This window comes from Poecile atricapillus, chromosome W (assembly GCF_030490865.1).
Source record: "Poecile atricapillus isolate bPoeAtr1 chromosome W, bPoeAtr1.hap1, whole genome shotgun sequence".
NCBI classification, from domain to species: domain Eukaryota; kingdom Metazoa; phylum Chordata; class Aves; order Passeriformes; family Paridae; genus Poecile; species Poecile atricapillus.
The window spans coordinates 28,545,104-28,567,753 of record NC_081288.1 but is presented as its reverse complement, the minus strand read 5'-3'; the positions used below and the strand labels follow the sequence as shown (position 1 = coordinate 28,567,753).

The window sequence follows — 22,650 nt, the reverse complement described above, 5'->3', positions numbered from 1 at the left end:
TCTGGAAACAAGGAAGGGGACCAAGTGTCCATTGTCTATTTGTAGCTGCATTTGAATAGTAAGCTGTAGGATAGATACAGGTCAGCAATCATTTTCACTTTTCTCTTGGCAACTGAAGAGCTGAAAACATTGAATAAAAGCATGTGAAGTGTTGAGATTTGTCATACTGGCTCTTGCCATTCCTTGGCTCTGTAGTAATATGTCTAAGTCCAATGTAACAGAAGCCAAAGAAATGATAGACAATAGCCTAAAGTTTTTCTTTTACTAAACTTTCAAATTTTTACTTAAGTTTTTTCAATACTAAAATTACTGAAGAAAACTAGAAACAAGCTTGGCTACTGTGTTCTGACTTCTATCTTCTGTGCTTTAAAAAATCCCACAAGAGATTAATAACCACAAACCCAAGCCTATGATCAGTGTGCTGGACATGTATACATGTATACACAATAATCTTTTATTTTATATTTGAAATATTTCATTAGTCTTTGACGAGAGAGCATTCAAAGTGTATTTCTTCTGTCCAATTGAAGGAAGCAATATTTTCTTATGTTGATTTTTGCTTGGCTGTTTACTGAGGTATTTTGAGCATAAATGCAGGTTATTACATTCTTTTAGATTCTTCTGTTTATGGATATCAAGACCTATACCATGACAGCAATACAAAGTAATCATTAGCTCCCTTGGGGACAGATAATCAAAGGCTGGTACTGAAAACCGAAGGTATTTGGGTATTTGGTGGTCACATGCTGTTTATCACTGTAGAATCACTTCATGTTTCTTTTCTCACCACTCTTTTAGGATGCTTTTTAAAGAAAGCCGAAGTGTTCACAATCACCTCACTTCTGCTCCGTGAGTATAATAGTGACAACTTGCTAAGATCTTTAGGTTGTGCATAGCATCTTTTCTCATCTTCCTGCTACGTGTTTTAGACAGAGGGAAGGAAAGGGAGGTACTTTGGAATTTGTTTGAAGATACTTACAGTGATGTTTATAATCTTTTTTAATGCTTTAGTTTAGGCATATAACTGTAATGTTCTTGTGGCATATTTTGTGAAGTGGCTAGATAACTCCAGGAGTTATTAATTCTTGAATTAATACCTTTTACTCAAAGCATTACGCACTGCCTAAATTTTGACATATTAAACTGAACTCAGACTTCAGTACTTCCTGGTTTTTTTTCTTTTCCTCAAAAATGTCTCTAATCCCAGAAGGCTGTGTTTCTTAGTGGGATTTTATCATCTTCATTTTCAGACAACACTGTGTGCTTCTCAGGAACTGTCCACATTCAGTCAGAATTCAAATTGTTATGACTTTAAATAACATAAATTTCAACTTTTGTGATAAATATGATTAACATAGGATATTTTTCTGCATCATATCAAAACTGAGTCATGGTCCACCTACAGTAAAGTCTTTTTTTAATCAGGTGTATTTCTAGTTGCTTAGGAAAGGATCAAAAATTGCCTATACGATGTAAATCTATTGATTGCTCTTGAAGAAATCAAGTGTGAAATGCTGAACCTCTTAAGTTGAAGCCGATAACTAACAATCCTTAATGCTGTCCTTACTTGCATAACTGCAGTTTGTGTACATTGCAGAAGAAAATCTGTCAGTTTCCTAAAATACTTCTTGCAACAAACAAACTGTTCTAACAGTTGATGAGCAACAAACCACTTTTGTGGGGGGAACAAACAACTGTTTTTATCTGGCTTGAAATAAATGAGAATAGGAAGCATCCTCCTCAGGGACAAAAATACCTATGTAAAAAGTGAAATTATATTACTATTCTAGAAGACTTCAGTGTAGACAAAGCTTTGCTAAGTAGACAAACTCATAATATTAAGAGGCTGAAATTAATTGATATTTTGAAGTTCCTCTAAATCAGAAAAATAAAACCAGATCTCTAGATATATCCTGATCTATATGTCAGGTCATATCATAAATTCAGTTGATTTTGAGATTAATTTGCATAGAGATAGATGGCCAGAAAATTAATTGATAGTGTGCTATTTTTCTTTTCCTCTATATTTCAAACAACTTTTCATTTCAAGGATGTTTTATTATTAAAGCTGGACTCCTGTAGTCATTATTCTAATTTATTGGAATATAATTAGGGTAACACTTAAAATGAAAATTCCTTGTGTTTTTTTTGATCTTCTGATTCACATTTATCCCTTCTGTTTTAGGGCAAAGAAGAAGGTGATTCTGGCCCCTAAACCCAAAGTGAAGGTAAAAGCCTATTAAGATATCTGAATACACACTTAATGGTCCAATGTTACCATTTGATATAAGCTGGTTCTGCCTCTGATCCTGAAAAATTCTTGCAGAAGGGTTCTGTCCAGCAATGCTTATTGACTTGGTGGTGCATTATTTCCAAGAATGATGCACAAAATACTGCTGTATTAGTCTATTGAAAATTGACTATGAAGAGGTGCTAGTTCCAGTCATGTTTCACATTTTTAGATGTGTGCTTTGTGTGTTTCCAGTTTGTGTTAAATTGGGCAACACCGGAAAACAGTGTGGTTGGAAGGACACCATAGTATAGAGGTCCTCATTTGATGTGATCAGGTGTTGTCTTAATTCAGTAGCAATTTTACTAAGTGATCAGATTAGCTACCCTATTCTGCACAGTTATTGATTGTTCTTCACCATATGGTTAAGTTAACCACTCTGGTTAAGTGGAGCAGCAGTGCTAGATTTTTAAACCCAAATACTGAATTAGCACGCAGGGCTCCAGCACCTAGATATCACAAGGATCTTAATATGAGAATTTCAACAGTAGATCTTTGGTTTGTCTGAATTTACTGAATAAAAGTATTACGCTAACATGACCTTAAATCAATTTCAGAAAGACTGCTAAACCTCATGTTTCCTATCCCTTCATTTTCAGGACTCCAGTCCAAAAAAAGAACAGAAAACTTGTATGTCTTCAGTCAATTCAAGTTGTGCTACTGTACTGAGTTCCAGTGCAGCTGTGTGCACCCCAGCCAGCTCTAGTTGCACAGCAGCTCCAGAGACGATCTGCTTGGATGACTCACTGGATGAGGACCTCTCTTTCCACCCACCCTCACTGGATTCTGTTTCTGATGCTCTGGCAGTTATCAATAATGGTGCCAAGGGATCACCTCTTGGGTCCACCATAGACACACCAACATCCAGACCTCGCCCTGGGCTGAGGGAAGAGAAACTAGCAAGCATTATGAGTAAGTTGCCTCTGGCAACTTCAAAGAAAGTAGAGACCACTCAAACATCCCATTCATCAAGTCTTATTGCTGGTCACACAGGGCCAGTACCAAAGAAACCCCAGGACTTAGTTCACACTGGTATCTCTTCAGGCCTTATTGCTGGATCTTCAATTCAAAATCCCAAGGTTTCCTTAGAGCCTTTGCCAGCCAAACTACTTCAACAAGGACTACAGAGGTCAAGTCAGATCCAAGCTGCTTCCTCCTCTTCTCAGACTCATGTTTCTTCCTCTAAGACTCAAGCAGCTATTTCCACCTCCTCTCAAAGAACCAAGGATGCTAATATCTTGGTATCGTCTGCTGAGGCTCAAGGTGGTACTTCCTCAACATCACAAGTGACAAAGGTGCACCAGCATTCAGCTGTACAACAGAAATATGTATCTCCCTTACAAGCAACTATTAGTAAATCACAGACCAATCCTGTGGTGAAATTGAGTAGTAATCCTAAACTCTCTTGCTCATCACCAGTCATCAAGGCTCAAGATAAGTCTGTAGTGTATCGCCTGCCTTTGTCTAATCCCTCATCCGGAAGTGGCTCTCAAGTGTCTCACCCACTGGTTTCTCGGACAACATCCAGCACCTCTACCTCTAGTAACTATTTAGCCAAGGCTATGGTGTCACAAGTTTCTTCCCAGGGTTTCAAGCCTCCCTTCTCCATGGCTGCCTCTCCCAAACCTGCTGCCTCTCCCAAGCCCACTTCATCTAAGCCCTCTGTGACACCCAAGCCAAATGCATCACCTAAATTTTCATCTAAGTCCACCTCATCCCCCAGGCCTGCAACAACACCCAGTTCTTCCAGTTCAAGTGCACTAGTTTCCCAGAGTAGTCACTCCAGCAACAACCCCCTTCATAAACAGACCAGTGGTGTAAATATCAGCAGGCAGTCTCCCACAGTGAATTTGCTGTCTTCTAATCGCACCTCAGGCCTTCAGCCTGCAAAAAACCCTCAGGCTTCTTCAAAATTGCCCAACTCTTCTCCTTCTGGAACTGTTGGTAAAAATAATCTGGGTGGAGTTGGAATGAATGTACCTGCCAGCAGAGGCAGTAACCTTAACTCAAGTGGAGCTAGTAGGACTAGTCTGTCTGGGGGAGCAGGAAGTGGAACACAGGGTGCTACTAAACAGTTGTCAACTCCACACAGACCATCTTCTGCCTCAGGGTCTCCAGTTGTAGCAGCCAGTGTGCAGGTACGCATCTAACGAGTTTACATTTGAGCCTTACATAAATGTTTATCACACTTATTGTGTAAACATTCTTACTATATTTTATCTTGATTTGTAAATGTCATAAATTTAATTTTTTACTTTTTTAAGCATTATGCTGATACTGATGAAACTATTTCACACTAAAGAATGTGTATTTCCAGCTGATGTGGAATGCAAGGATCAGTGTGGAACAAATCCTCACTGTAAACTGTTTGTTGGTCTATACCGTGGAAAAGAATTCACTTTTTTTCTTTTAACAGCACTAGAAAAGGTAAGCTTTGTATGACCATATTCTCAGTGGATGTAGTATTTACTTTTATTATTTGATTTGTGAATTCTCTCATATTGACATATTTGTAATGATGGTGGTCATGTAAAAGGTGTCTTCATATGTTTGTTGTCAGGCTTCATGATTAACTGCAAAACTAGAGTTCAGTTGCATGTGGTTGACTGTAATTCAAGACTTGTAATTGTAATTAACACTTGCAAGGGCTTTGCTTTTGTATTTGTGACTATGTGTTTTGTTCTGTAGGATATAGTCGAACTGAATGAGACACCCCGTTAATATATAAATACCCTAGAAAATAAAAGCTTATACTAACACTAGAGATAAGACAAATCAAACAAGACAAATATTTTGAAAATGCTGTTGTTCTAAAACATATAAACCTATTATTTACCCAGAAGACAACTTGCTTTCCCAGCTTGTGTTCTTCTTACTGGGAATGCTTAATTACTGAGATGATTTGATGCTTTTCTATCTCTAGTGTTCTCTATGCTGAAGTCATCAATACTTAAGAAAAGCAGTATTGCTGTAAATTACATTTGGTGTACAGCAAATGAAAAATTTTGTATTATTCTGAACAGCGTACATTGCTGTTGCATGGGAGTGATGTATACTCAAATTCTGGCAATATTTTATAATCTTTTAGTTGGCCATCAAATTCTTCCTAATGCAGCTGAATAACAGGAGGAAGATGATTTTTACAAAACACTTCTATGGTCTTTCATCCTACTGTACTGAAACAGTCAGTAATAAAAGTCTGTCAGGCTCTGACAAAGCATTCACTTATTCTGGTGCTTTGAATGGAGAAAAAAATCCACAACCTGTATGCTGTGTACAGGCCACTGAGGTACCACATTATAGCCATGCCACATAACATCTGGAGAAGAGCTGAACCAAGTACAGTGCAGTTTGAGTACTCTGGAACGTGCCTGGAGGAGACAAAAGGGGCTACAATGAATGGACTGGGAAGAGAGTTATTTCTTCCTGGTGCAGTCAGCAGAATCCAGTGGATGCAATGGCTATGATGTAGAACAAAATGTGAAATGGGTGTGGTAGTGCTTAAAGATGATGGAGAAGGGAAATAAGCAGTGTTGTGTTGGATGATGAGATGAATTCTGTACCTGTAGTTGAAGGCATGTAATTTTTTTGTTAGAAACACTGATCACCTGAGTAATGAAATACGTTTTGGCCACAGTTCTTCTGAAGAGCACTCAAGTGTGGGGTGTGTGGTGAATAATCAAGCAACATGAGTCCATACTATAATACAGCAAAATAAGGTGTGTTGATATATAGAAAGGGGTAAATCAGCTAGAAGTACTGAGTGGCATATGATATCACTAAAATAATTATTGAGACCTTCCATATGGGTTTTTTTGACACTTCAGAAATTACCTTGATAACCTAAAAACGGTTCAGAAGAACACTATGAAAGAAATCAAAGAAGATAAACCATGGAATAAGGCTGTTGCTGCTGTGCACTGTGAAGCTTAGTCAGTGGAGTACATTCAGAGAAAGATTAGAATTTAATTACCTCCCAGTTCAAGTACTCTAAAGGGGAAGAGATTTGTGATCACAGAGGTTTTTATTTAGCTATAAAGGTCTAAAGGCTGCTGAACTGACATCAGTTCCAGACTAGTTGTTAGGTACAATGTACTAAGAACTTAGTTACTCCTCTTAAAACTTCACATAAGACTGAAACTCCTTTCCTTTAAAGCCTTAGGGATTTAATTCCTATTTGAGATGTTATTAGAAGATGAGAATGGTACCTGCATTGCTTATTTTAATATTCTGGTCTACTTACATTAAAGATGAAACTAGATTATTTAATGTGATAATAAAGGTTTTCTTAACTAGGAAGCTTCCAAGAATTGTTTCCCTCCTTTCCACTTCTGATTGACACAATTATCTACCAGAATACAAGTTTATACCTGCTGAATCCTCACAGAAAGTTACATCTTAAGGACACAAAGCCAAAGAGTACATGTGTAATTCCCTTAAAAAGATCTACCTACCATTAGTACTCGAGCAGAAGCTGGCTTAGACTTCTAAGGATCTGAATGACTCAGATCTACATGACCAGTTCTTTTAAGAACTCATGTACAAGAGTGAAATAGAAACATGTGAACTGCAGTTCCTTTAGGGCATGATCTGTGGCTCTTTTCTTCACTGTACTCTCCTCCTTTTTGAGTAAGCAAGCAAGATCTTGGCAGAGCACTTTACAAAGTTTCTGTTTTCAGGCATTTTACAAATTCACAGTTGCAAAACATTACTGTATGGCTTTTATTTTTTTGCCCTTTACTAGATTACATAAGCAATGAACAGTTGTCATTTTTTTATACATAAGCTTATTATGAAATTAGTACTTTTAAAGGCACAAGAGATTAATAGTATTATGATACTTTTCATTCATTTTCATTTCATTTCATAAGCAACTGTCCTTTCTTTAGCTGCTTTCATCGGAACATCTTAAGACCAAAACTGGTAATAAAAACTTTATCCATGCTAGGAGATTTCATCACTTTGCTTTTCCTGTAAGTTGTTACTACAGAATTCAGTGAAATGTCATTTTCATTTTAAGCTCATGTGTTTATTAAAATAATTTTAAGTCTTGGGTTTAGTTGGAGGCTTGTAAAAATGCACAGATTTGAAATCCTATTCTGTCTGAGTCTTTTTAATTCAAATAACTGCAATATCTGAGTTGAGTCTGGTTCAAAGTGATTTCTATACTAACTGTTTTGTAGTAGATAATTAGAGAACTTACCATTAGCATATGAAATTACTGTATATGTAGTGAAAGAAAGTGTTAATAATGAGCTGATATAATGTTACAGGAGTTAATGCGATTTGGGAGCTGTTGTAGCTAAAATGTTCTGACTAATCTTGCATTTTAATTTTAAAACTGCAGTGAATTTAACTTAATTTTGACATTTAGAGTGAAGAGATTATTTTCCTTTGCTTTTTTCCTTTTCCTCTAACATTAACAAGCACACCTCTACATACGTATGTATGTGTGTATGCATGCATTTTGCTAACCTGACTTCTTAAGTTTGGGGATCCTTACATATGAATCTTAATTTTCAGAATTCATTGTTTCTCTGCAGCCTCTTTAGAAATAATGTTAAGACCCAGATTTGGAAAGGGGGGAGGTGTAATACTGTACTTCTAAAGAACTTCAGCTCTACATTGGATAATTTCATATTATTAATCTAATAGAGGATATTGCATTACATTGTGACTGTAGACCAGTGCATAATTAGAAAGGAGATCAAGGAAATTACCTGTAAGGCTAATGAGAAAAACATGATAGATGAAGCATACTCTTATGTCTGAATCTGCAATATAACTGTGCTTGCTTAGCAAATGAACACTGGGAAGGCTTCCTAGGTGGATAAGTGGATATTCATTAATAGTTGAATATACTTCTCAACAGAGCAACACTTAACAAGGAATAGTTGATTTTTATACCCTTGAAGAATACAATTAAAATATTTAAAAATCTTGAAGTACCGCTCTTTTTTTTCTTTTTTTTTTTGTTGCATAGTCAACAGCAGGAGCATCGTTACTGGCTAATGCCTCACCTCTGACTCTCATGGCATCACCCCTGTCTGTAACCAGTCAGAACGTGACGTCTGCACCATTAACTCCTTTTGGGATGCTGGGTGGCCTTGTTCCTGTGACTGTGCCCTTCCAGTTTCCCTTGGAGCTGCTTGGCTTTGGGACAGACACAGCTGGAGCGACAACCACCTCGGGATCTACCTCAGCGGCTTTCCACCACAACCTAACTCAGAGTGAGTGGAATTATGGCACTGTGCTATAAGGAAAGATGTGTCCTTAAAATGGAAATTGAGTAGGGAAGCAATAAAGTCCTGAGACACTCAGATTTGGTTCATGAAAATCCCTACAGGACTGTAAATGGCATTCCTTCACGGATAAAAACTTTCTTTACATAATTACCTAAGTGATATAAATCACCTTTGATAAGCTTAACTTCATTGTTATAGTCACAGTATATGTTTAGTTTTGAATGTACTTTTTTTGGGTTAACTTCTAATACCTTAGTTTTAGAAAAAAGTCTTCAAATGTCAGAGTTGAAATAAGAGGCTTAATATGGTGATTCCTAAAAGTAGCCATAACTCAATAATCTCAGATATCAAACAGCTCTCTTATGAAGAATTATCAACCAAGATGGCATTTACTTTTTATGATTGCTTATAAAGAAGGTATTTACATTCTTAAGCCATGTAAAATATTGGTTTTTCTTCCAAACAAAATGATATGAAGAATTGCATCCCAGTAGTAAGGCATGTTCCTTGCTCTAACTTTTGACTAACTGTATTTGAATAGGTTTGTCTCTGTCGACTTATTCCAGCCATCAGAATGCTATTAGGTATTTATTCTTTATTTTGGAGATAAGCCTGCTACTACAGCTACACTACAAAAACTCATTTCACGGAAACTGCCTTTCTCCTTAAGATTTATTTTTTTATCTTTGTTCTCCTTATTTCCCCCCCCAGACTTACTGAAGGGTTTACAGCCAGGTGCTCAGCATGCAGCAACGCTGTCTCACTCACCTCTGCCTGCTCACTTGCAGCAAGCATACACAGGTAAAGATATGATATATTTCTTATTACTTACTTTTAACTTAACTTAAAAGTCAGATTTCTGCCTTAGACTGAAATATAATGTATAAAACCAGTGCTTAGTTTAGAGAAGACATAACATAGAGACAAACTTTGGGAGCAGCTGGCAGAACTTTATTGTAGCAATATTATTGGAACCTGAATGATTTTTTTTTCCTCTACTTTTCTTCAATGTCAGGAACAAAAAAATTTCAAAAATTCCAATACTTAACTGCAGCAATTCTAGAAACTGAAGTGTACAAATTCAGCTGGTGGGGAAAAAAGGAATAGTACTTGCTGGACACTAACATGATTGTTTATAGGCACATAAAGTTTTTCCACTAAAAATTTTCATTTCCCCTCTGAAGGAAGAACTGACCTTCAAGCTAAAAGCTTTTTTCATGTTTCTTCTAAGAGTATATTCACATGTGAATGATGGGATGGTTTCTTAATGGAATATCTGCTTTCCTTGGGAATTTTATGCTTGATAGGGGTTGCATATTTTGATTGAAAAGAGAAACTTGAAGCAGTAGATTTTATTTTTCTGTTTGTAAGACTTAGAGCAGGAAAATTTTCAGAAAGCTTTAGAATACACAGTTTAGTGTGTACACCTTTGTCACTCATAGTGTGCTTTCTGGAGGCCAGGAGAAGGAATGGGAAAGGTGGCAGCGGCTTGGAGGGCATTCTTCATTTGAGAGTTCTCAGTACCAAAAAAATTGGGCAGTGTTTTGGTATGAAGCTTGATACATCAGGTTTCAACAACACTATTTCTAATAAATGAACTACAGAGAAGATGCAAAGTCTTCCACCCAGTAAAAACAATATACTTTTTGGTGATGCTAAAGCTGAAGCTGCCAAATTCCCATCTCTCCTACTGTAAGTTACAAAAACAAAAGTTCACTCATGCTTTTGTTCTTCCCTTTTGTTTCTGTCTCTCAACTACAGATGGAGGCCAAAGTAAAGGGGACACTAAGTTACAGCGGAAAAACCAGTGACTTCTGGACAAGCAAGGGAGCTGAAGCAGTTCTGGTTGGCTGACAGAATCTGCCCAGTTGGGAAAGTGCTTATTGTCACAGGGCTGCTGTTTCTGTCAATGTTTACATATTCTGATCCTAAGCACTGTGGTGAGAGGAAGAAGAAAAATAAAACAATACTTGATCAAAGAGAGAAGGAAAAGGAGGACTGGTCCTCCTGGTCATGCAGACTGGTCACAGTTTGATATTGCCTAAAGAAACAACCTTTTTTATCTGCTCTGATTGGCTCTTAAAAGAAATTGATCGTCAAACCCACAGCAGCACCAACATTTTGTTTCTGGGTGAAGTCCAATGAAAAGTGGAAATGGTGAAAGGAGCTAGAATAGGTTTCTCCATTCATTGCGTAAGGTGGATTCATCCTTAGTGCCCAAAGTGCCCAGTGTAAAATTATGTGTAGGTCCTGAGTGTACTATACGGTTGTGGACCAAAGGTTATGTAGAATAGAGATGGTGCTGGGATACTTTGCATTATAATTAAACCTTTAGACAAAAGCAGTTTCCGATAATGGGCATTCATCCAGCTTTAGAAGGCTGTTTGGCTTTAGGGAGCCTACAGATGTATGCAGTCTCAATAGAGAATTGTCTTCAAAAACAGATCTCCTGGTACATCAATATGTGAGACACAGACTATTTGTTTTGATTAATTTTCAGGATTTTTTTAAGTACAAAAGTTCTTATTTAAGGGAGGAAGGGGATGAAAATTCATTCACATGAAAAGAAACCCATATTTTATTGGTCAGACTAGCATTTCTTTCCCACATTTTTAAATCACACTAATGTTTCAGTATTTCCTTTTGTTAAACTTTTTATCTTGTGCTTATTTGCTACTGAAAAGATACTCTATTCATGTCTTTCATAAACCACAACCAGTTCTTTTCTCATTCTCAGGCTTCATCTTTTATCTTACTCCTCCCAGAAGCCATGCATTATATTGATTTGCTAGTTAAAGAAAGCTGATTGTGACCTATTCCAGAGTCAAATTAATACTGCTTCAGGCATTAGCCAAAGAAGAGTCGTTCAAAAGCGACCAGAGGTGCCTTCTCTTCTGGGGGCTGAATGGGTTGTCTCCAGCATTTCCAGCCCCTGCTGGCCTGGGGAGTTTGACCTGAACTCTTTTTACATGGTAGCGCAAGACTGCAGAGCTGGCTTTGTTGTTTTGGTTTTTTTTTTCTTTGATAGCAATACATCAACCAGTTCACATGTAAGATTAGGAAGCATCCGGCACATGTTGCACTTTTGACACTAGGACAGAACTTTGGTGTTGAGTTGCTTGTGCTGTCGGATAAAAGGTGAGAATGGCAGAAATATAAAATTATTTATGACTAAGTAAGTCATAAAGAAAAGGAGCAAATAAACCAGTATGATGCCCTTCTCCTTCAACCCTGAAACATTCCTTTGACCAGAGATGCTGAAATTCTTAGTAAATAGTTTTTCTGGTAGTTTGACTTGAGATTGAACCAGACACTACTGGTTATCTCACACCTTTTAGAGAGACTTTGACCCCTGAATAATGAATCTTCAATGTTTTTTGCTAGATAACTTAGAGCTTGCAGGTTTCTTTTACATGTGATTTATTTTTCTTAGATCAGGCAACAATTTCTTTTCTATTTAGAGCTCATTTTAATTTTATATAAATATATATGCATAAATTTAAAATAATATATATTGTGTATTTAGTATAAAAATGTTGGGTTGAGCTCAGCAATAAATGTTTTTGCACAACACTTCTGTGAAAGACAGATTGGTTTAAGATCCATTAGTTCATAAGTTTCACTCCACAGCATCTGCCAATTAAATGCTTTTTAGCTGGCGCTAATGTTTTGTATATGGTGTGTTGATCAGATAAGCTTGCATCTCCATCCTGGTTTAGAGTTGAAACACATACAGCTATGGAGACCCTGGCATTAATACTGCACGAATTCTGTCAAAATACCATAAGCTATTTAGAGTGCAAGCTTCATCTGATATTTTTTTCTTTTTTTCAGGAAGGGTTGAAGGAAGCCAACTTTTGTTTTTTGAGGCCTAACAGTTCTGGCAGGATGTTAATTGTCTGAACTGTGTCAAACCTGAGAACTTTAATGATGCATGTAGCTAAGGGAGTTGCAGCAGTAAGCCATTGGGCAGCAATATATTTAAAGGACCCTGTCCTAAGAGAGTTCTACCTCTTCTGTGTTTTCCTCATCAAGGCATCCCATTCAAATTGTCATCTTTTGTCTTCATACTTACTGAAATTTTAGACTGGGAGACTTGGAGTCCTTTATAACTACAGCACAAATTCCCTTTCAATATTCCTTTCTTCCTGGAAGTATGCTTCATCTTCAGTTGAAGAGTATTCTCTCTAAATCTTGAGGGTAGGAATAGTCCTGCCTCTGTGTCCTATTGAGCTTCTCAGTCTTGGGAAACAAGTAAACTAATACTTATTGTGGAAATAGATACTAGGATGATGAAAATAAAGATGACCATACATTGTTTGTGACATCAGTTCAAACAACCCTCCCCCCCCCCCCCCCCCCCCCCGCAGCAGGTAACTGTTTTCAGTCATCACACTCCTGTTAGTTATTACTCTCCTGAGTGAATTTGAATGAACCACATTGGGGGTGGGGGATCCTTTACTTGCTGTTTTCTATTCTCCCTGGTTAAACCTAGCAAGGCCAAATCAAAGGAAATAAAAAGGTGGTTCCTAGAGACCTTTGCAGGTAGCATAGACAGGATGGGGAAGATTACTGCAACATTCAAATGCAAAATTAGGTTAATGTTTTACTACTTTCTGCACAGCAGCTCTTCTGAAGACATTTCCCCTCCGCCTCACCCCCTGCCCAGGTTTTTACTACTTTTTAAGGGCCTTTGTTAATAAATAAACTGTAGTTGTACATACTAAATAAACCCTCAGTATTCACAAGCAATAAGAAAGCCAAGCAAAGCTGTCTTTTCCAGGCAGCAGGGCTGAACTTGGTTTGGGGACTGTATATGAGCTAATGTGTCAAGCTCTCTGAAAGCCCCAAACAAATGCAAGCAATAACTTCAAACATAGGTTTTAGATGTTGAAACTGTCTGGGTAGTATTCCCTGCTACGTGATCCAAAGTCCCAAAAACCATGGTAGCTATTTTACATCATTAGAGACTCTTGCAAAGAAAGAAGGCAGGCTAAATGAAAAACAGGCTGCAGAGTTTCCTGATACCTTGGACTATAACTGCAGTGTTCTCCCATTCCAAGACACAAATGGCCTAAGTCACTTTGTCCAGCCTTCTCTGTTGATTTGAGAAACATGTCTAAATGCTGATCAACTGAGTCACAAGTGCGGATGCTGTGGGTTTCACATCTGTTTTCTGCTAATCAGAAGTAACTTTTAATTACTTGGGTTCTGCTTTGTGTTTCAATAAGATCAAAGTTGTCTGATGCACGGATTTAGGGGTGGAACAGGTGCTAAAAGCCTGTTCCTTCCTGCAGTCCCATCACCTGACCCTTCCTCCACACTCCTTCTCCACTTGGTGCAAGACACTTGAGGACATGAAAACAAAGAACTCTGCAACTCTCCCAAGCTGCCATCAGTTGTGCGAACCAGTAACCCTCTGGGAGTCACGCTGGACTCCAACTAACTTTATCACATTTGCTGCTACATTCGTAAAATGAACTTTTGGCTGTATTTATTAGAAGATTTTTAATCTAGTTTACAGATTTTTTTTGTTTTCTTTTGATTAGCTTTTGCCCACAGTTGGATTAGAATCATTCGGGTGTTTGGGTTGATGGGTTTTTTTGGTTTAATTTTTTTATTTGTTTGTTTTTGAGTGAATTGGTGAAAGCACAGTGGTCCCTCTTCTGCTTTTGTTCTGGATTTTTTTGAAGATGGCATTGCAGGAAAAACCTACAGGCAAGCCAAACTGTGGAAGGCTTCCTCCCATACCTAACTTTCATCTTTTGCTGAACTGGGGGGAAAAATCATTAAAGGGACACTTGTTTTTTTGTTTGGGCTTGTTACTTGTTTTGGTTTTGTTTGTTTTTTTTTCATAAAATGAAACCAGAAGGTTAAAGCATTAGGTAAACAATGGATTAATTAACACTTTATGCAATTTTAATTTTATAGAAATTTTAAAAAAGGTTGGTAGACTTTGATTGGTCCAAGCTCTGGTGAAATGGCTGTTACCTTTCATGACTTACTTGATTCAGGCCTTTGTCCTTTTTTTAAGTGCCTTTTTTTTTTTTTAATTTTGTTTCCCTACCCTCTTTAAACTTTTCTCAGAGATCCTGAAGTGCTGGGAAGCATTTTGGTGGAAAATCTTAAGCTTGCCAAGATGGCTTTATGCTGTTACACTATTTTTTTTCCCTTTTGTAAAAAAAAAAACAAAACCAAGTGTGTATAATATGTGTAACTTCATAGCTGCTGTACTGTGGCATTGGTTCTGTGTGCTTGTGCATTCTCTCTCACACGCACACACGTGCACACACACACAAGCAATATTCCTGAAAGCTGTTCATCCTTCTCCATTCTCCTGGCTCTGTTAAATGCTACTTCAAGGTTGAACGTTTGTGCAAAGATGGCAGTACAATAAAAGAGTGTGTGCATGAGTGTGCATAAAGGTGCATGAGAGAAAGGAAGTGGCTAATGGGAATGAAACTTCTTGCATTTTTCTCTGAAGGTTTTGAATTTGTTTCATAATTAGGTCATGAGTAAAACATTATGGGCCCTGTTTGGCAACCTTATCAATTACTGGACTGCTTCACACAATGACCGAGTCTGAGGCAGAGATGTGTGGCTGACAGCCCAAGGAGCTGGGGGTTAAATAAAGTTAAAATAGCAGCTTCCAACATATTTGAATTGAGATTAACTATGAGAATCTTATGTGCAGCTGGTCACATCTGTTTGATACCAGTTACTGCAAGGATTCTCATATTTACCAAAGTTGTCGCTTTCCACCATACATCCTATGTAAGAAGGAATTTAGTAGAACCTGCCAAGAGTGCCGCTGCTAATTGAGTTTAAAGCTAGCTATGCTTCACATGCTGCCTAAGTCACTCACCATGACATACTTTTCGAGTTGTACTTCTCAATTTGAGATTTCATTAGTGGTTTCTTCTCTTACTATAGTAAGTTCATGTGTTCTTAGCTGCAGATAAACAGTAACAGTATCTGTGCTTGTTTCCTTGTTCTCAGACAGAATTAGATATCTGCAATAGATGATCTAGTGATTTTAACAGCTTTGTGCCAGGATCTATCTAACTTATGATTATTATAAACATGAATACCTGAAATTAGCAATTCACTTGTGGACCAAGTGCTAAACTTAAGGTAACATGCATATGCATCACCAGACTGTTCTAGTTCTGTGATCTGCTTCCCCAAGGGAAGATCTAATTTTTGAGTTGCAATATGAAAAGAAAGCATTTATTTTACAGAGTTGGAATGGAACGAGGAGTGTTTCATGGGTGGAGAACCAGTGTGGAAAACAGAAAATACGGTACCAAATATGTTCCTGTGGCAGAGAATAACCTAACTCAGTTCTTGGCTTGTCATTGCATGTTTGGGTTAATCTGTTACGTGAATTAGGCCATAATAGGATTTCTCCTACCAATCGTATGGTGCCAGTCAAAGATAGGACCAGTGCTGGTAGCTCAGCTAGTTGGAGTGGTAGTTGAGGGGGCTTCTTAATCTGTCTTAAGTGCATCAGTGAAGTTACTTCAGTGAAGTTTACCACATCCACCAATTACATTGTTTAATTCCTTTTGAACATACATGCTCTTCATCCTAGGCTGATCTGTGGGATGAGGAATCTACAGCTGGTGATGATGGCTGACTGTTGCAGTCTTTAACAAATGCAACTGTTGTAAACTCCGTCTACTGCTTAAGAAATCACTGCCAAAATAAGCAGCCAGAAGTATGCTTGCCAGGCCACTGGAAAGATAACTGTTGTGTAGGGGAATGCTTTGTTTATAGAAACTTCTGGTGAGGCTTCATCATCCTTTTTCTATGATGCAGTGATCCCTTGCTGCTGTAATAGCCTTTTGGGGCTCTAGAAAGCCCTGGTGCTGCTGTGAGTTATGCTGAGAGATCAACCTGGCCTGGAACTGGCCCAAAACTGGGGAAGTACAAAGATTCCCTGCAACTGTATTTGCACACTGTTAAGTAAAACTGTGCTAATCTTGTCAGTAGTCAAGGATATAGGCCTGTATTTTGTAGCTATTTTTGACAGCTGTAGTTCTACCCCAACTACCATCATGTTTTGTATCTAGAAGTGTATTTCGGTCTCTTCCATTGCTGTCATCTCCTGCTTAAACAATAACCATTAGCTGCTAAGGTTTTCGTTATGGTGACCTAATCCCAGCCAAGCAGTGTACATTACGTTTGGCTCCTGTCATGCACAATGCTAAAAGGATTTTTTTGTTTCTTCCTAGCAATGTGTGCAGATGCATTTTATCAGTAGTCGTATTTGCTACTGTCTATTACCAAGAGAAAAAGAGTGGGAGAGAATCCACCAAAACTAGTCAGGAGATGTCACTATCACAGGCCAAACTGAGCAGTTGCTGAGGCAGACAGAGCTTCAATGAGACCTAGCAGATTTCACCAGAGTGAGGGAAGAAACTTTCTTGTGTTCTCAGCTTTTTCCAGATAAGGCCTTAGTTTAATAGTCACTAATATCAACTATGCAGATAAGTATTTATGTGTTTCAGTGTTACATGCATTCCTTTCCCCAGCTACCCCTAACACATTGAAATTTTACCCAAAGAAAATGGAGTATTTTTGAATGTCTGTAGTGCAGAACTTTTTGCTAAGATGAAAAAAAAATTGTATTTTAAAAAAGAAACCCTTTCACTGGTGCAACATGTAGTGTCAAGTGTCATGAAGTTGCTTGAGAGGGAAGTTAAAATCACTTCTTGTGACAGGTTTTAGTCTGAGAGTTTTTTAGAATATTCAGCTCTCACAATTGGATTAAGAAGCTGCAGAAATATTTTTTAATGTACAGATTGGATTTGGGAAGAAATTCATGAGACATCCCAGGTTTCTTTCCAGCATCAGAAGTGAATTAAGTTAATTTCTCACTGAAATGAAGTTGCTTCTAAACAAGGGGAGTTACCAGCTAAATAAAAACTAAATCACAGTCCCCAGGTATTTCTCACTGGTCTTTTAGTCTTGTTGTATGTAACTACAAATAACAATTTAGCTCAGAGATGAGAACTGTAGTGTGTGTTTTATTGCCGGTGATTCCATCATGTAGCAATTAGTACCATGTTCTTGCATAGTTATCAAGATCTGTACTGGAAGTAGATGGAGAAATTTTATTTTTGGACTACTGTTAAAAAAAAAAGCAACAAAATTAACTACTGCTTTTTACCCCCCAAAAGTCTACTGAGGAGTGCTATATTTTAGCAGTTAAACTAGTATCCTTGTTAATGTGGTTTGTCTCTTGTAGTCTTTTACTGAGAGTTAGAAGCATTTAATGAGTAATCCTTAAAAAGTTCCCATTCTCTAGTTTAAGGTCAGGTGTTTGTAATAAAAGGGCATCTGTGATGATAACTTCTGATGATACAAAATCTCTATGTTCAGAATACTTCATTGGGGAAAAAAAAAACAAGTGTGGGTACAAGTCCCTTTAGGCCTGCCTGATAAAAGAGGGTCAGTGAAGAAGAGTGCCCTGCACAGCTAATGGCAGTGGGGATCATCCCCTCAACAGCAGTTTGGCCTCCATGTCCTTTGTTTGGTGTCACTTTTAATATATATATGTTTTAGCAAGTTTGGATATAGCCAATTTAATTCTACCTAACTCGCTGTGATTCCCCAGACGATGAAGGAGAAACTGCTTTGCTGCCTTTCAGTGGGGAGCTCAGAACAAAAAAGTTGGAGGAGTTTTTTTTGTTTCGTAACTAATTAATTCATAATTAATTTGTAACTAATTCGTGTTAAATCACAGCTAGAATTCTTTGCATTCCTTGGCTTCAAACAGAGGAGAGCACAGTTACTATAAGATGGCTAACCTGTTCGAGTTGGTGATTCCTGTGATGCTTTACTCAGCCCAGCATGAATTTGTACAAGGTCACCTTCCTCCTTTTAACACTCGCGTGTTCCGGATCATAGGGGCTTAGGGATGGAGAGAGGATCCCAACAGCCTTGTGCTTACCTGATGAGCTCTCCAGGGAAACTGCCCCATGAAATGCTCCCTTCTTGTGACTGCAAGCCTGAACAACCAAACGCAGCTACATTTGGGTGGCAAGCACCACTTTAATTTGGATTTTTTAGGGAGGTGTGTTCCAGTAACTTCAAGGGATACTGTGTTTTAAATGTGTGGTTTCTTTCCTCTCTCCTTTTAAAACTGGACCTGAACACAAGTTTTGAGTTGTTGGGGTATGTTTTTGTTTTGTTTTGGGGTTTGTTTTTTTGTTTTTTTGTTTGTTGGTTTCTTTTTTTGTAATAATCTCAGGACCTGAAAGATTGTAGCATTTAGTGTGTCTTAAAAATGATGTACTGTACCAGCCATGGATTTTGTAAATACACCTGTCTCCCTTTTTTGTATTTTAATTTTTTAAAAGTGTGTAAGGCTCTTTGCGAGAGGAACTGGTGCCTGCTTTATCTCCATCCTGAACTGAAGCAGGAAAAGGAAGAAGCTGCTGCCTCAAAAGCCTGCGTCAGTTCCAAATGCGTATATTGTCCTGGTCAGTTTAATGGCTGTTAGTCTTTTGTTAGTTGGGAAGCCGGTTACTTCCCTCCCTGCACATTCCCAGTTGTGGCTAGCAGAGCCCTGTCAGGGAGGCTAATTTTAACTCTCTTCTGGGTGACTACTTGACGTTTTCACTCCTTCCAGGTACTCAGGTTTCCTATCCCTGAGCAATCCAATGCTTTCAGAGGTCAGGACTATTGGCCCTCTGTGAAAATAACTGGAGAGCATTTCATTTTATCAGTGCTCTGATCCACACACGGTTATGGGGTTCGTATCCTGTGAACCTTGCAGATAACGCTGCCTTCACCTGTTCCGGAAGGGACTTGCCCTTTTCTGCTTTCCTGAAAGGAGCGCAAGCTTTTTTTGGCAGCAGACTTTGCTCTGGGATCCACCCTTGCCAGCAGACCCCCGTTCTGCAGTAGGAGCCTTACTCAATTTGGCGTAGCTGTTCCCTGTCCCTGACTGCGACAGGCTTTTTCATGAGTGTACTTTTCTGTTTTTTTATGTGTCACGTGTCTGTGCTGTATTAAATAAAGAGGAATGTACATATTAGCCCTGTGTCTGTGATTTCTCACAAAAATAAAAATGGGACAAGGTTTCACTTGAAGGGTTGGCCCTCTTGGGGTATTTTGTCCGGTTTTTCTGCTTTGAGGGTGGGGGCCTCCAGCTACCCGGGCAAGGGTAACACTGTGTGCAAGGACCAGCGTTTCGAAACCGCCAAAGGGTGGGTACAGAAGGGAGTGCTCCCCTGCGGACACACCGCGCTGTGCTGAGGCGCAGCCTCGCAACGCCCCGCAGGGACCGCACCCCGGCCCGGCCCCGGCTCCCAGGGGGCCGCGCGGCAGCCGCGCCGGGCGGCGCTGCCCAATCACCGGCCTCCGACACACGCCATAAAAGGAAAGGGGGCGGGGACAAGGGATAAGTAAGCACAGAGCCACCCCGCTCTCGCGGCAGCCCCAGTGGCCTAATGGATAAGGCATTGGCCTCCTAAGCCAGGGATTGTGGGTTCGAGTCCCATCTGGGGTGGGTAATTTTTTTTGCACTCGAGCCGCACCGCCTCTCCGCGTGCCTGTGAGCCGCCAGCTGCTTCGGGTCTGCGGCTCCTAAAGCTGCTTCTTGGGCGTCCCCTTCTGGCTCCGGCGGGACCCGAAGCCCCTTTTATACAAAGAGACCCCAGAAACTCGCGGGCACGCGCCCGCGGCCCAGCTCGGTATCCCGCCGTATGATGCGCCTCTCGGAGGGCTCCCGGTGCTCCGGCTCCGTTACCACAGGCCGGCGACAAAGCATAGAGCCCAGCGCGAGGCGTAGGGCGGGCCCGGCGCTGATGGCAATGGCGGGGGAAGGCGCCGGAGAGTAGGAGGAGGCGATCGTTCGCTCGGCGCTCGACTGCCCGCACTGCCGGGGCGCGAGGGCGAGGCCCGGCGGCGGCGCTCGATTGGCCGGCGGGCCCGCGCGCGGGTGGGAAGATGGCGGCGCTGGGAGCCCCGCTGCGCACCCTGCGCGCGCTCCTGCGCGAGCTGCGCCACGCCGCCGGCCGCTCCTATCGCGACAGTCCCGCCTATCGCCACGTGCTCGCGGCCTTCCGCGCGCACCGGGTACGCGCGGGCTTCCCCTACCCACCCCTGACCGGGCAGCCCCCGGGGCTTGGCGAGGCCTCGGGGCCGCCCTGACCGCCGCTCCCCGCAGGTGACCAGCGAGAAGCTGTGCCGGGCCCAGCAGGAGCTGCACTTCCAGGCCGCCACCTACCTGTGCCTGCTCCGCAGCGTCCGGGAGCACGAGGCCCTGCACCGCGAGTACCACGGCAGGGGCGAGCGCTCGCCCCAGGAGGTCGCCGGACTGGTGGGCTTCAGACTGCCTCAGCAGCCGGGAGGGAAGGGCTGAGACGGGACTGCCGTGTTCAGTGTTTATTCCTCAATAAATAAATATTCTAGAGCTACTGGAATTGGCTGGGCTCTCTAGCAGGTGCCGTTTGTCAGCTTTATTATGGTGTGAAAGGCATAACTGGAAACAACCAACCCCCTCTCCCTTTATCAGGCCTCCCAGACACCCATGTCGTCCTTGTGAATGTGTGTTACGGCGGGCACCCACGGAGAGATGGCCTGTGGTGGAAAAACATGTCAGCCTTCACTGCTGAGCTGCTTGTCTAAGAGGTTGCAGGGGTTTGTCGTTCCCCTGCGTGATTCTAAAGTGGTAGGTGAGAGAATTTGTCCCGTGTTTACTGAAGCATTTTCCAGCCATATTCTGTGTATGTGGAATTTGCTACTCTCCCAAGAACAAAGGTCTCTTCTGTGGAGCATCTGTAGATTCTGGCGAGCACTGCAGTAGCACAAACTTCTTCCATCTTAAAAGATATTTTCGGGTTTTTTTCCATGGCGGTGAGTGAGCAGTAACGATTCAGAGAGATGAATTCTTAATGAGTTACATATTTCTCAGTGTCCCTGAGAAGTCGACTGTGTGACTGCCGTCTTCCTGTGCTGCCCTCAGCCACTGAATCTCAGAAAAGCTGAGGGGAACTGACTAGCCAGTCACACGAGGTACACAAACAGGACTGCGTTCCCTCGCTCATCTCACAAATCTGGAATGGCAAGTTTCTTTTTATAAAATAAGGTCATGAGTTGTTGCTGTTCACAGAAGAGTGTTGAATTGTATGCAAGACACATAAGACATCTATAACAAGAATGACTTTCAATGGCTAAAGATGTGAGGTTTCCCTGGGGAGAAGTTTGAAGCAACTCTAAGAAAAGAGTGTGTTTGTTGCGTTTTTTTTGCTGCTGGGGGAAAAAAGTGTTTTGTCAGAAAAGTGTTGCAAATATAATTAGTTCATCTAAGTCTGCTTCTTCCTTCCCCTGTATTTAAAACTTGGGGATGGTTTAATCCCCTGCTTAGGTAAGGCAAGATGTGAACTACAAGTTTTAGGGTTCAGTTGACCAAAATTCCAATTTGCAAGTCTTACAGTATCTCACTAATTAAACAGTGATTTTTTTTTTTTAAAAAAAGTGTTGATATAGTGGGTGCGAAAGTATCAACCTATTTTCATCTCAGTAGATCAGAGCTGTGGGATGTCACCACACACTGAAAATGGCTGTGACACACTGCTTGTTCTGGGTTACTTAATGAAAAATGCTGCATTCTATAGTATATTGCTTGAGAAGGGAAAAAAAAAAATAAGAGAAGAAAAAAAGAAAAACATGATAATTTGCTATTTAAAGAGTAGAAGGAACTAAAGTGTGTACAGTGTTGATGTAAATAGTCACTAAAATTTCTCAATTTCCCCTAAGCATACCAAGGTACTGAACAGACAGTTCTAATAAATATAATATTGGTGTCTCTTCCATTTACTTCCCCTTCAATCCAAAGTGATGGCTAACAAAAGTAAATTTGAAGACAGAGCAAAGCCAGGACATAACTGATTAGCTGTAAGTCACTGGGTAGAGAATCTTTTTCTGAGCGTGTTACAGAAGAGTATCTTCTCTGCAAGTCTTTCTTAAATACAGATAATTGGGGTGAGTGGGTTATTGTTAGGGGAGGTTGTGTGTTGCCTTTTTACACTCGTATGGAGATAACCTTGAACACGACAACGCTTGTGGACGATTAGAACTGATCTTTGTGAGGGTTTTGGG

The 22,650-nt window shown here is 40.2% G+C and overlaps 2 protein-coding genes and 1 non-coding gene across 3 annotated transcripts in view; all 3 read left to right on the top strand.

The window, feature by feature from the left end:
• Window positions 1–19,924, top strand: part of LOC131592079 (ubinuclein-2-like) — a 52,004-nt gene extending 32,080 nt beyond the window's left edge. The window contains exons 12-18 of the mRNA XM_058863355.1: window positions 799–849; window positions 2,186–2,228; window positions 2,890–4,428; window positions 7,180–7,263; window positions 8,274–8,520; window positions 9,247–9,336; window positions 19,683–19,924. Coding sequence (XP_058719338.1) covers window positions 799–849; window positions 2,186–2,228; window positions 2,890–4,428; window positions 7,180–7,263; window positions 8,274–8,520; window positions 9,247–9,336; window positions 19,683–19,924 — 2,296 coding nt within the window. The remainder of the gene's footprint in view (window positions 1–798; window positions 850–2,185; window positions 2,229–2,889; window positions 4,429–7,179; window positions 7,264–8,273; window positions 8,521–9,246; window positions 9,337–19,682) is intronic.
• A 59-nt stretch (window positions 19,925–19,983) lies between these two features.
• On the top strand, window positions 19,984–20,056 carry TRNAR-CCU (transfer RNA arginine (anticodon CCU)). The gene has a single exon. It is a non-coding gene; the product is annotated as a tRNA-Arg (tRNA).
• Window positions 20,057–20,418: 362 nt separating this feature from the next.
• LOC131591738 (protein FMC1 homolog) lies at window positions 20,419–20,988 on the top strand. The gene is made up of 2 exons (XM_058862747.1): window positions 20,419–20,625; window positions 20,717–20,988. Exons 1-2 carry the CDS (start codon window positions 20,497–20,499, stop codon window positions 20,909–20,911), a joined length of 324 nt encoding a protein of 107 aa, XP_058718730.1. The 5' UTR covers window positions 20,419–20,496; the 3' UTR covers window positions 20,912–20,988.
• Window positions 20,989–22,650: the final 1,662 nt, after the last annotated feature.

Excerpts from the sequence above, each read along its gene's own strand:
- LOC131591738 (XM_058862747.1), top strand. The coding sequence starts at position 20,497 with ATGGCGGCGCTGGGAGCCCCGCTGCGCACCCTGCGCGCGCTCCTGCGC. Across the intron at positions 20,626-20,716 it reads CGGCCTTCCGCGCGCACCGG|GTGACCAGCGAGAAGCTGTG; the intron begins GTACGCGCGGGC and ends CGCTCCCCGCAG.